At 28.2% G+C, this 15,267-nt stretch overlaps 1 protein-coding gene across 1 annotated transcript in view; it reads left to right on the top strand.

Annotated features, from left to right (window-relative positions):
* Positions 1-15,267, top strand: part of LOC107438671 (uncharacterized) — a 45,618-nt gene that overhangs the window by 28,457 nt on the left and 1,894 nt on the right. Inside the window, exons 3-5 of the mRNA XM_016051000.5 lie at positions 4,629-4,864; positions 6,697-6,857; positions 10,248-10,382. Of these exons, the coding sequence (XP_015906486.2) occupies positions 4,629-4,864; positions 6,697-6,857; positions 10,248-10,382 (532 nt within the window). The remainder of the gene's footprint in view (positions 1-4,628; positions 4,865-6,696; positions 6,858-10,247; positions 10,383-15,267) is intronic.

The raw sequence follows: 15,267 nt of genomic DNA, 5'->3' as shown, positions 1-15,267 counted from the left end.
CTCTTATGTTAAGCAGCTTGATGTTGCTTATCGTTACCTACATAATGAATTAGTTCTTTTTAATTGCATCAAAATTTTTCAAATGATAATATTAAAATTGAAACAAATCTGATTCCAAATCAATAAACAACATATTTAGTATTACTTCGTAAAAAAAACGTCATTGTCTTAAAAAAATACAGATGGAAATAAAAATCAACATGTTTTAAGCCCCCAAAAATAGACACCCATTCTCAAGACTTCTCAGATATGAATGAGAAGAAACAAGAGTGATTTGAATTATAAAACATAAATATTCCATAGAAAATGCAAAATAAAGATGAGAAATAAAACTACAAAAACCGCAGGAGCCCAGACTGTAAAAATGAAGATGAAAAAACAGAGCAAGAAAAACCACCGTGGCCTAGAGGGACGATTCAGGGTAAAATGCATTTCCACGCGCTATGGAGAGGTAGGATGAACTAATGTCATGAGCAACTGACTCAACGTTCGTGTGAAAGAAACAATATTCCAGGTCAAAACTCGTTTCATTCATATGGGTGCTTATTTCCTTGTAGACGGCATGAGTTCTTACCAAAGCTTTGAAATGCATTTTACCATGGTTCACCCCACTCTCACCCATAGTGGTTTTTCTTGTTTTTTCTTTCAAAGAATAAAAATATTAATTATAAATAAAAAACTGTATTTATCTTTTACTTGTTTTACTCACCTGCCTTTGAAAAGAAGTTTCTCAAAGCAAAAAGTTTTTTTAAGAAATAGAAAGAAAATTTTAAAAAGGTCTCAACTAATTCGTGATGTTTAAAAGAAGCACTATGTGAAAAAGGGCATCAAAATTACAAAAGTGTCTCTGAATTAGAAAACTCTTATGTGAGCTAATAAAATAGGCATCTAAATTAAAAAATCATTTTTTCGAATCTTTCTTCCAAAATTTGAAATAATATTGAAAATTTCTTGAACACTCTTCTAAATTTACTTTTATTATTTTTTGTTTCATTTAGTTCTATTTATGCTTATTGCTTGTCTGACTCGCAATGATTTTTATTTTTTCTTCAAAACCTTTATGATTTTGGAGAAGAGAGTAATATATGTCACGTTTCTGGGAGTGATATTAAAATCTCAATAAATACTCAAGTATTAAATGGATAACAGTTTCGATGGGAAAAATGTTTAAGAAAGAAGCCGGCAAAACTTGAGCCAGTTTATCTTCTTCTAAAAAAAGCTCTTTTAATATTTTTTTAAATTAGCAATTATATTTTGTCGTGTTTTTCTTTTTGAAAATCGTACTTAGTTTTTACTATTTACACTATTTTAATTCATAAGAAATTTCAACGACTTACAAACTAATTTAAACTATTCAATTAAAAATTTTATTAGTTATTACTGAAATATTGCGTACTTAACTAGATAAATATTTTCGTCTTAGCAATTTGTATCAAAGCTAATGTACTTCGAGTTTGGAATATGTCAATACAATTTCCAAAGTCAAATTTACTGTTAAGCAATATTTTCATTTACTTATTTATCCTCTCATGATCCAGTTTACATACGACATCTTCAAAGAGATACTCTGCATCTGCATTTGAATAAATGAAATTCAAGCCTGTTAAATTAAATCTTTATAAGAATCCTTTAGTTTAACATTCGAAATTTTTATACGAAACTTTTAGAATAACGTTCGGAATCTTCGTAGAAAAAAACCTTTAGAATACTAGTCCAAATTTTTTATACGAAACTTTTAGAATAACGTTCGGAATCTTCGTAGAAAAAAACCTTTAGAGTACTAGTCTAAATTTTAATATGACACTTTTAAAATAACGTTCGGATTCTTCGTAGAAAAAAAAAACCTTTAGAGTACCCGTCTAAATCTTAAACTTTTAGGGTATTAATCTAAATCTTTGTATAAAAAAAATCTTTAGGGCCAACAGTCTTAATTTTTATAAGAAACCTTTAGTGAAACAAACTAAATCTTTTTAGGAAAACTTTAGAAAAATCATCTGTTAATATCTTATTTACTCATTTAATGTAACGGAAAAATATAGATTATGCAGAAAATTTTACCAAAACAAAATCTAGCATTTGAATCTTACTTTTAAAATATGCAAATTCGTAAAAACTCGCAAATAAGTTATAATTTATGCAAAATTACTTATACGTAATTTTGTATAAAAACATCTTTATTTACATCCTTACAAGACAACACCTAATTTAAAATTATTTTTTTTTGTTTCTGAGAGCATCTTTTTTGGTTTATTTCTAATTTTAAATCTAATTTTTTATCTCAACCGATGTAAGCATTTCTGGAATATACGCAGAGGGTATTATTTACAAAATATTCGTTTAAAATAATTTTCTCTATCAATAATTTGTTTGTCACAAGAAAATCTGTCATTTTCCTGGCTACTTTTACTTAGTGATTTTAACCAAAATAGACAGCGCCAGCAATCAATATTTTACATTAAAATATTGATAAGAAACCACTCTTTCTGAACATGTCTTGTTGCATGAATAAAGAACCAACTTTTTGGATCAAAATCTATTTCAAAAATTTTTTCAAGGTGAGTAGGTTTTTATGTTGTTATTTCCATTTGTTTGTCACAAGAAAATCTGTCATTTTCCTGGCTACTTTTACTTAATGATTTATAACCAAAATAGACAGCGCCAGAAATCAATATCTTACATTAAAAGATCGATTAGATACCATTCTATCTGAACATGTCTTGTTGCATGAATAAAGAACCAACTTTTTGGTTCAAAATCTATTTCAAAAAATTTTTCAAGGTAAGTAGGTTTTTATGTTGTCATTTCCATTTGTTTGTCACAAGAAAATCTGTCATTTTCCTGGCTACTTTTACTTAGTGATTTATAACCAAAATAGACAGCGCCAGCAATCAATATCTTACATTAAAAGATTGATTAGATACCATTCTATCTGAACATGTCTTGTTGCATGAATAAAGAACCAACTTTTTGGTTCAAAATTCATATCAAAAAATATTTTTCAAGGAGAGTAGGTTTTTATGTTGTCATTTCCATTTGTTTGTCACAAGAAAATCTGTCATTTTCTTGGCTACTTTTACTTAGTGATTTATAACCAAAATAGACAGCGCCAGCAATCAATATTTTACATTAAAATATTGATAAGAAACCACTCTTTCTGAACATGTCTTGTTGCATGAATAAAGAACCAACGTTTTAGTTCAAAATCTATTTCAAAAAATTTTTCAAGGTAAGTAGGTTTTTATGTTGTCATTTCCATTTGTTTGTCACAAGAAAATCTGTCATTTTCCTGGCTACTTTTACTTAGTGATTTATAACCAAAATAGACAGCGCCAGCAATCAATATCTTACATTAAAAGATTGATTAGATACCATTCTATCTGAACATGTCTTGTTGCATGAATAAAGAACCAACTTTTTGGTTCAAAATTCATATCAAAAAATATTTTTCAAGGAGAGTAGGTTTTTATGTTGTCATTTCCATTTGTTTGTCACAAGAAAATCTGTCATTTTCTTGGCTACTTTTACTTAGTGATTTATAACCAAAATAGACAGCGCCAGCAATCAATATCTTACATTGAAAGATTGATTAGAAACCATTCTATCTGAACATGTCTTGTTGCATGAATAAAGAACCAACGTTTTAGTTCAAAATCTATTTCAAAAATTTTTTCAAGGTGAGTAGGTTTTATGTTGTCATTTTCTTGTTTCTTGAAATCATTAACAACATAACCTATATATAGATTTATCTGAGTTATTTAAAGAAATCATGTTGTTTTCTGAGGAATATAAACGTCTTAGACCAAAATATTAAATTAAAGTAAAGTTAAAATGGCAAATTAGTCATTATCCTGGCTGTCATTTTCCTGGCTTATGAATGCCAGGACATTGAAGTGTTACCAGAAATTTTTTTAAACAGTATACTGTAAAGAGGGAAAGCAAATATTAACCTAATACTAAGTTTATGTATGATTGTAATATGCTTGAATGTAATCAAAAGTTATTTATTTATTTAATAATTGATTATTATACACAATTTTATTCTATACCTATCAGCAACAAAAACATTTTTGATTATTTCTACAGTGGATAAAAAGAATTAATTTAGGCAATTTATGATCCATATAACATAATGGCTTAAGTTGAGTTATTTAATATTAGCTTAAAATGACTGTTTTTTAAACTTCTAAGCTAATATGTCACTTTCCTGGCATTCAAGATTTGGTGAATTTCTATTTTATTTTTTTTTCTTGAGCAAATGTCAATAAACTACACTGCTGCCTCTAAGATATTACTAAATGTAACTAAATAAGTATACAAAGAAAATTAGATTATTTTGAGAACTTAAAATTTGAAGAAAATTTTTGGTCCGAAATGTCATGCTTCCAAGGAATCACCCATATGTTTACTTTTTATCATTGTTTTTAGATTCTTTTACAGATTTCTGTGTTTGTTAATTTATTACATTTAGTTTTAATCTGGTAATGATATAGCATTTACATTTTATTCAATTTAGTCTAGATTTTTCAGATTTTTTTCTTATTATTTTAGGTTTAAAAAAGTTATTCATTGAAAATTGTAGTTTAGCACTTCCACATGATTCCCCAAAAAGTATTTTATTTCTTTTCTAGGAATGGACGATGTGAAAAGAGCTAATGATCATTACCTGAGGATGAGAAATCGTGCTCGATGTAGGAATCCAGCACCACAAATATTGAAGGTGAAAGCTTATTATCCCGATCCTTCCAAAGATTATCTCCCGAGATGTGCGATATTACACAGATGTGGTGATGAGACTGGTTGTTGTGAAAGTGATGCATTTCATTGTGTTCCAAAAACCATACAAGAAGTCAGTCTGCACTTTTACGTAAGAAACGTTTTACACAAATATTTCATAATATATTTTATGCTTGCGAAAACTTCGATGCTTTTAAAATTGAAATATAAAACAAACCTCAATATTTAAATTTTTTCTAAAAAGAACATTATATAAGCCGTCAAATTTTACATGTTCATCATAACTTACATGTTCATCATAACTTACATGTTCATTATAACTTACATGTTCATCATAACTTACACGTTCATTATAACTTACAGGCTCATTATAACTTACCATGAAATTTAAAAATGAAAGTCTAAAAAAATTTCAAAAAACCTGCATTTATAGAACAATTTTACAGAGTCACGCTGGCTCAGGAGATAGAGCATTCGCCTCCAAATGAGGTGACCCAGGTTTGAATCCCAGCGGTGACTGGCTATGAGTTCAGCTACTGGCTTGCACCGACCACACTGTCAATGTAAAAGTAACCTCAGGGGTGGACGGATCATTGATTAGAATCCCCTTGGCGACGGACTAACCGTGAGAGGTTATCGTAACTTTCCTCCTCATATCACAAATGCGGGTTAGTGCCCTAAAAAATTCCTCCTCTATGGCTAGTTTGTCCCAATATTACATCCAGAAGTTTCTTGCATCCTTGATCGGGTTCAAACTTTCAAGTCTCCGGAGTTTAAGAGTTTTCTAGAAATTCCCTTGTCTTTTGGGTTAGGTTCAAAATTAAAGAGACTAAGAAGTTTATCTGAGGTGACTCAGAAGATAGAGCGCTCATCCCCCAATGATGTGAGCTGGGTTCGAATCCCAATTATGACTGGTCGATATGAATCCGCACCCAGCTTGCACCGACTACAATGATGACGTAAAATATCTTCAGTGGTAAACGGATCATGGGTTAGAGTCCCTTTTCCGTCAATGATAATCTAAGACATGATCCGTTTTTACGAAGACCACTGCTCTAACCCATTATCTGTTTCAATCAAAAAAGTACTCCAAGAAGGCAAATTTTCCCCAATACTTGATTAAAAAGTTCCCTTGTTTCCTGGATTGGGTTCAAAATTACAAGGCTACCAAATTTGAAAATTAGTGATAGTAAACTCAAAAATTTGGTCGGCTGCTCAATAACAATTTTAAAAAAAGGACTAAGGAGTTGAACATTGATAGTTGCATACTCAGAATTGGATCGGCTGTTCAAAACTGGTAAATAAAATATAATAATAAAACACAAATCATTTTGTTTATTTCTCTTATTTTAACACATTTTAAACTGAAACATAACATAGTGTAAAAACTTTAAAGCTAAGGATGATTCTGTACTAACAAGTATAGTAAGTAAAATATTTTGAGGTATTTATGGTGTAACTTTTTCTTTCCTTACATCAAACTCTTATATTTATAATTCTCATGTAGTATCTCAAACTAAAATTATTATCTGCCTTGCCTTAGCAATTAGATATTAATAAAGTTAAATCAATTTCTAGTATGATCTCGAATACTAGTTTTTTTCATTTATTCTTCTTTCATTAAATTTATTAGTTTAAATGATTCCACCTAACATTTAAATATAAGACATTCGATATTTGAGATATTAGTACATCATTTATAAATTTAATCGCAAACAAGTTCAAATTTTTAATTGCTTAAAACAATTACATTTTTGCTGAAAATAACCAAAGCTATTTCATTTTTTTCTAATCACTACGACGATGGCAAATATTAAATTTATTTTATTCAATGAGAAATTCCTTTATCCAACTACTGAATTAAATTTTTCCTTTTCTGATAATTTTTAAAGTATAATGGTTATCATTGTATTTTTAATTTCTTTTAATTTTGAATTTGAGACGTAAACTTTATTTTTGCAGACGTTTTCAGTGGGCAGAAATGGTGGCGATAGTAAAGTTGAAAAGCTGTTATTCCAGAACCACACATCTTGCCATTGTCAGCCTATTAATGACATGCCACGAAGATTACAGGAAGATGAAAACACCCCGCTGGACGGGGATAGAGATTCATCTAAATCGAAGTAAGCCCACATTTATTCAAAAGTTAATTATAACGAGTGCTAAGTACAATTATTCCATCGAAGATTAGGTGGATTTAACTTCTATTGCAACTTAATAATACGTTTAAATTCCAAAAGCTATTTCTGAAATTAGGAGATTGAAAGTTACGCTTTAATGCAATTATCAAGTGAAATGTTAAAATTAATTTTCTGCGTTCGACAAAAACATACTCTTCTGGATATTAGTTGGAAATTCCTAGCAAATGAAAATTGGAATCGCAAGTTTTCGGAAGCTATTGCCAATTATTCACTTGAAAAATGCATCGCAGAACACACGGGGAAAAAAATACCATACAACTCTGGCAAAATTACTGTACTGTAGGATAATTACACTTCTGGTAAGAAATCGAGCATAATTTTCGTAATGAAAACTAAAATACAGTCGACTCGTGTTATAACGACCCTGTGATAGAACGACCAACATGATATAACGACCCTGTGAAGGAGTCCCAATTCACATCCATAGAAGATAACGCTATTTTATTCTTGTTATAACGACCGTAAAAAAGGTCAACTCCTAATATAACGACCCTCTCTGAATTTGAACACCGCTCTTTTCTAACTTCCTATTGGAAAGTGGGGTTGAATGGTTGACCTTGAACAAGCACACATATGTTAAGTCCTCTTAACATGTTACTTCAACAAATTAATGCACATTAAAAAATTAATGTCTTCGCCTAATGAAGCCTCGTTTATGTTCCTCGGTTTACTCTTCTTTATAATACTGCAGATTATGTACATAAAAAAAAATTCGTTATATATACCGCAAATTATGTACATCAAAAAATTAATTCATTAGAAACTAGATTTTTTTTTGTCATACTATGTTTTTTAATCTGTAGTTTAAAATAAAATTCTTAATTGTTAACAGTTGTAATTCAATTGTTAAAATGTCATTATGTTTTATTAATGTATGCATCCTATCCTTTTTTGGTTTATAACATGTATACCACAAATAGTATATGCATGCATTATGACGTTTAAAACCATTATGTGACCGATTTTCAAAGGAAATTTGCTCATTTTGATATAGCGACCATTTGATATAACGACCAGATGGGGCAGTCCCGATGGGGTCGTTATAACGCGAGTCAACTGTATACGGTATTTAAGCCATTCAATTGATCATTTTAAACCATTCCGTGGCCGGGATAGCCTGGTCGGTAGAGTGCTGGGCCCATGTCCGAGAGTTCGTGGGTTCTAACCCCGCCGGCCGAAGACTCCCCGTGTAGTAAAGTGACTGATGCACGTTAAATCTGTCGAGTCGCAAAAGTCCTCCATGTTCCCCTAACAAATACCTCTGGGGTTACTAGATTGGAGATCGAACGTTCTCTGATTCAGATCAAAATTACGATTTGTGAATGAATGATTGGATGTATGAATGGGTTCGCCCTATAAACGGGTGTGACGTATAGTGTGGCAGAAGTCAAATTCTTGGCCATTGATGGCGCCACTGGAAAACAAGAGCAATTGCACCCCCTCTGCCTAAACAGGTATACGTCAACAAACCATTCGGTATTTAAGGGTATATAAATTAAGTATCCAGTCATTTCTTCCCTATGTATATAAAAGCGAAAGTCGTTGTGTTGGAGAATGTTCGCAAATATATCGAGAACTAGGGACAGCCAATTTGGATCGTGTCTTTTTACTACAGTTTTCTAAATTTCCAAGGGGTGGTTTGTAAACAATTTCTACGTTCCGGTGTTCCGGAGTCATTTAGTTCAAAAGCAATATCGAAAATACTAAATTTCATTGCTGATACCCATGGTTAGATAATAGACATTTAACTTTCCTTCGCGGAAAACAAAATTCTGGTAAAATTACCGTACAGCATGGTATTGGCACTTCTGATTAAAAGAAAAACATAACTATAGTTAATATTATTATGGTTAATATTATTATAGTTAATTAGATTTTCTCAATGTGTTCTTTTATTGTTTCTCAGTTTTCTTCTCAGTTTTCTCAGTGTGTTCTTTCTCGTGTTGTTCTTTTATCAATAATAACACGAATCATTTAATATTTAATTTATTATGACGTGTGTTTGCATCTCTGTTCGCATACTTTTTAAAATGGCAATTTTCTTTCTGGTGTTTTATACGTGATTATGGTTTAAAAATAGTTGATTTTTAAATCTGAAAGTATGATATTTTTAGCTTTTCCTGTCCTCGGGCAACCGTTACTATGAATAATTCTTGATATTTATTGAGTGAAAAAATTATAAAATGGAAGTAAAAAGAACCTTATGGATGAATCAGTAAATTAGTGAATGGGAAAATCAGTTTTTATAAATAAACAAATCGCAGTTTTTAAACATAAGGCAGTTGATAACAATAATATATTTTTAACATTTTATCATTCAAAATTGCATGAATTCTAAATTTAAAAACACAAAATTTAAACCAGGAAGGAATTTTTTTATTTTTTTTTTCTTCTATTTTATCAAATTATTTGTGTATTTTTGGCATATTAATAGAATAATTACAAATTTTTACATAATAGATTAAAAAATCATGATCAAGGGAAAATGTTAAAAGAAAGGAGTAAATATTAAATAATAACATTTAAAAATGTGTTCAATACTTAAAATTCCGTCTTTGAAAATAAAAATTTGATAATTAAACATTTCAGCTCTGCAATTTTTATCATTAATTTTCGAAGTTCATGAATTTATGAATTCATGAGTACTGTAAATAACAAATTTAAGAGAATTTACGTGTTTGAATCTGCTGTTAATGAGTGATTAAGTCTTCAAAGATTTTAATTAATCCACTTAATAATACTAATTTTCATAATGCGAGCATATTAATTACTTTTTTATGCAGAACATGGATATAAAACCTTTTCATAATTTTATGTCATGCGTTTTGTGCACTTTATGGTGCTGCCATCTGTCAGCGTTTAAATGCACTTTCTTTCACCTTGAAAAGTATAAAAAATAAAAGTAACTTTACATGCATCTTTCATTTAAATTATATAATATTATACTTTATACATTTATCATACTTTTTACTAAATGTTCCTATCAAATATTCATATCATATACGAACTTTTCTTGAGATCAATTTAAAATAATAGCTTTAAGTATTCTACAAAAGAAATGTAATGTATACATAACTTAACCGTAATTAAAAATTATTTATAAAATATTTTTACATTTTAAAAAATTTCAAATATATAGAATACTTACATATTAGAAAAAAATTCAATGCTCTCAATGTCTTAGCATTCGTAATTTAAGAAGAATGTAGCTACTTCTAACTTTTTAATAGATTTAGTTTCCTTTTGAGCAAAAATATCGAATGTAATAAAACATTTTTTATTATATTATTAATAGTCATATTTGCCTTTTAGATGTCGTGATTGCCCAGTACCCTTCAACACTCGAATATACAAGGACGGAAGATGTGGATGTGATTGTTTTGATCGCCAAAAACCTTGTCTGCGGATAAAAAGAGGAAGAGACGGATTGTCAGAAATAGAGAGACGGTCAGACATTTTTAATATATACATACAATCTAATGACTACCAATAATAAATACAAATCTAATAAATCACTACTGTGGAAAGTGAAGCTGAAAGCGCCAAACCGGTTTGAATGCTGGTAGAAAGCTGAATTTAAAAATGATCACCGAAATGTGCTGAATGTTGAAAAATAATCAATTTATTATCAGGAAATAAAACTAGCTTCAGTGTTTTTCCCACTTTCCTCAGTAGTGATTAGTTGGACTCCAACAGCATTTTTTCCTTCTTTGATATAAGTTTACAACCCCTTTGATGTGTATAGATTTTAACTTTATTTGAGGGAATAATTATTAAAAAAAATCTCTAAGGAGAAATCACAGAGCACCCGGAATATTTAGTTTCTTCTAAACCAGAGTGATTCTCTTTAAAATAATTAACAAAAAAGACAAAAAAAAAAAAAAAAAAAAAAAAATTTCTCTTCCCATCAAATGCGTAGTAAAAATTTTATAAATCATTTCGCTTTTTGAAGTACATAGAAATAATTATTAAATAAACCTAACGGCATTTGGATAATTTTGTGGTTGATCAGGCAAATATTGTTCAATTTGCAATAAAGTTCAATAAATGCTTTGGTTTTTTTTTTTTTCTTTTTTTTTTTTTTTCTTTCGGAAATGTGATTATTTTGAAAAAGTTTCTATCATTAAAAGTAGTTTTCGAGCTATTTTACCTATGAGAGGAACAAAAAATTTGGTAGTTTTTTCCGAAATGCTTTGGTAACGATTTTGGTAAAATGAACAGTAAAATATGATTTTTTGTTAAATGTTTTAAAATTTTGTAATATTATCATGACGATTCTTTAGATCATAGCAATAAAACCATTTATTCGATGAAATTTACTCATCAGTTTTGAATTTTTTACTAAATCTGTGGTAGTAAGAACTCTAATTTCAAAAACCTTAATTTTCGGTTAACCGTTAACACGTGAACAGAAAAATAACCAAATGGGTGATTTAAATACCGTATATTTTGATTTTATTAAACACAATCATGTTTTTTTTTACCAGAAACGCCATTACTACACAGTGCGGTAATTTTACCAGAATTATTTATTCTACACTGCGAAAAGAAGTATGGTCAAAACTTACCGTGTCTCTGGTTCTATGCGAACGACAAAAATCACAGTAATTTTAACCAAAACGCTTTGGTAATATTAAAAATTAAATATGGTTTTTAACCATGATGTTTGGTAGTAAAATTTAGATAAAATATTTAAAATTTAGGTATGGTAAGATTAGTAAGATATAGTGAAATTCATTAATTTTATCATGATATCTTGTTATAACATGGCACAAAAAGCATTTATTCGATTAAATTTATTTTTCAGCTTGTAATTTTACTAAATGTGTGGAAAAACGAACTATAATTTTGAAAATCAAAACTTCGGGTTGACCGTTACCATATGAACGTAAAGATAACCAAATGAATGATTTAAATACCATACATTTCCATTTTATTAACCAAAATTATGTTTTTTTATTAGAAATTTCATGACTATATAGTACGGTGTTTTAACCAGAATATTTTCTACGTGTAACTTCTATATCCTTTGGCAAATGTATAAAGTCTTAAGCAACATCAACCCTTTCTTTCAAATAGTATAATATTATAGTATATGTTCCAAAAAATAATATAGATCTGAGAGTCACTTCAACAATGATAAACAACAGATCGTTTCCTGGATTTAAAAATATAGAAGCAATTCACGAATTTGCTTTTCAATAAAACTATTTTTTGTAAACTACATTATTGACGTATTGAAAAGAAAATAAGTAATACTCATTGAAAAAATAGTCATTCTTTCTTTAAGGATGGCGTAAAAAATGTTTTGATCGATTTCCTATAAAGCTCTCTCCAGGCCAGCTTTAAATTGCTTCTTTTAAGGGTTTAGTTCTTTTATCATTCTTTTCATTATTTCCATTTATGTTGAAAATTTATTTTAATTAATTTTGAATATTTCAGCAAACCTATATTTTATTAATAAATATGAAAAAAAGAAAATAATTAACGATTTAATCATATAAAAAATATTACATATTAATCACATTATTTTGCGATACTTGCATGTACGCTGGCTAGTTAGTTTTCATATTAAGTTAAGTTTTTCGATAAAATCATTTTAAATTTAAATAGTACATATTTATGCAAGCTTTGTAACTCTCAATTCATTCAATTTATATTGGTAATTATAGAAGTATAATAGGAAATCATTATTAGGAGAAAATCATATATCATTATTTGTTTTGATTTTGTATTCTGTATTTTGATGTTTTTGAGAGAATCGGGTTAAACACATTATTATTTTTCTTAATTAATTAAAATATTTAAAGAAAATAATTCTAAATAAACAAAATAATTCTAATCAAAATTTTTATCAGGTATGGACAATATGTTGTTCTGTTATATATGTTACCGGCAAAGTTTGAAATCCGGCATTCTATAGAATGCCTAGGCATTGTATATAATGCCTAAAACTAGCCGGCAATGTATGAAATGATTTATATTTCACACATTTCCTAGGCATTCTATAGAATGCCAAATGAGAAACCGGCAAAGTATGAAATCTTCTGTGGCCATGCTAGTAGAGGTGATGAAATGGATATTTTGTGCAATATTTGTTTCTAAGCTGAAAATAACTGTGACTTAAATACGAATTTTTTATACGAAAATTTTGTTTCCCTTAATAAGAAATGCTTAAATTATGTTTTGTACAACTTTCATTTTTCTTTACCTATTTTGAATAAATTTTTTTAATGGCACTTTCATTATTTTTTAGGAATAACATTTTTATTTTTGAGAAATACGCATCATTTACATAATAACCTCATCAGGACGTTTTTTTTCATACTTTAGCTAAATAGCATTTGTCATTCTATAGAATGCCTAGGTATTATGTACAATGCCTAGGGAAAGTATCTAATACTTCTCATATTTCATACCTTGCCTAAAAACATCCGGCATTATATACAATGCCAAGGCATTTTATAGAATGCCGGCGTTTCATACTCTGCTGGTAACATATATATTTTGTTTCTTATACTGAATAAAATTTAAATTATTCAGTTAACGTTTGTATATTTTAAGTTAATCTTCCGGATAGATCTTGAAAAACATTGAATTGAAAAATTTATTGTTATTAAAATGTTCTATTATGAATTTATAAAGTTTTTATAACCAGAAAAAATCTATTAGATCTTTGAAGTGTATATATATATATATATATATATATATATATATATATATATATATATATATATATATATATATATATATATATATATATATATATATATATATTTTAAGTAGTTAATTTTTCATTGAATTTTTTTCGTATCACACGGAGTAAAAAATTCTGTTAAGTTACCGTATTTCATAATAATGGGATTTCTAGTAAAAAGTTTTAAAAAAAAACATAATTTGGGTTAACATAAATGCAATATACGGTATTTAAACCATTTATTTTATAATATTTTTGTTCATATGGTAAAGGATTACCGGCGATTCTGGTTTTCAAAATTACAATATTGATCATCACATATTCGATAAAGAATAGAAAACTGAAAAGTAAATTTAACGGAATAAATGATTTTTAAACCATTGTAAAATGACCAAATTTTATCAAATTAACCAACTTTTATAATTTATTATTCCGACTTTTATTATTCAAGCGATATTTCATTGTAAAATTAATCAAAAAAATTAGTGAGCATTTTTTTGTTTCCGTAGAGTCAGAAATACGGTAAATTTTAACTTATTCGGGTTGTTTTGATTATAACTTTTTCTCGGTGTAATATTGCGTAAATTAATTTTATTCACCTTTTTCATTCTGATTTATTCTATTTTTTATAAATGAGTTAAGACTCTTTAAACAAAATCTTTCCATCTTGATATTTAGTGGAAAAAATTATTTTAATTATTAAATTATGTTAATGAAATTTGTTGTATTTCTTTTTATTTCCTTTTTTATCTTGATTTTTAAACCTAACAATCCGTAATGAAGCTAAATTGATAATTATGAATTGAAACAAGGGATTTTAGCAAATTATTTATTAAGTTATCTATACACCATTCAAAACATTATATGTGATTTTATTAAAGTTGAGATAGAAAACAGAGACAACAAATTACATAAAAACTGTAATTGTTAAAGAATGATGTTTAAGCAAATGTTTTTGTCAATAATATCTACTTTAATACAAAAATTTAGCATAGAAAAAAAATTCATTTGCGTGTTAAAAAAATTTTAGTGTTTAAAACCTCATTTTATTTAAAAATTTTTATATTATTGAGAAACATCTACTCTGAAGGAACAATTAAGTATGAGTAAAAAAAATATGTGATATCCTAGGAATGAAAATTTTATTTAATTATTTATTAAAAAATTTGTTCTATTAAAAATACATTAATTTAAAAATGTATTTATTTAATAATAATATTCATTTTAGCAACAATAGGTATAGATAACTACACTGTTAAAAATTTCGGATCAAATTACGGTAAAACGTACGGAGACTCAGGTGCCGGTATCTTTACCGTAAAGTCCATCTTTACAGGAACATGTTACGGAACGAAAAATCTGCTTTACCGTAATTTTTAGAGTAGTAATTAGATAAAAATACCGAACCACTCGAATTAAAAAATGCTATAAAAGTTACGGTATAATATTTTACGGATAATACACCCAAAGTGCCGGTTATATTGAGAGTTGTACTAACAAAGAGAGACAATGAACGATAAATATCGATTTGAAAGGAAATATAAATTACTGGTAAAAGAACATGCGATATATTTATGATGAAATTTGGTTCATTATTTCAATTAATTAGTCATTTATTTAAAAATCGTGATATCA

This window comes from Parasteatoda tepidariorum, chromosome 1 (genome assembly GCF_982258835.1).
Source record: "Parasteatoda tepidariorum strain Cologne lab strain chromosome 1, Ptep-v5.0, whole genome shotgun sequence".
Classification (NCBI taxonomy): domain Eukaryota; kingdom Metazoa; phylum Arthropoda; class Arachnida; order Araneae; family Theridiidae; genus Parasteatoda; species Parasteatoda tepidariorum.
Note: the sequence above shows the minus strand (reverse complement) of the source record. Positions and strands in the feature narration are given on the sequence as shown.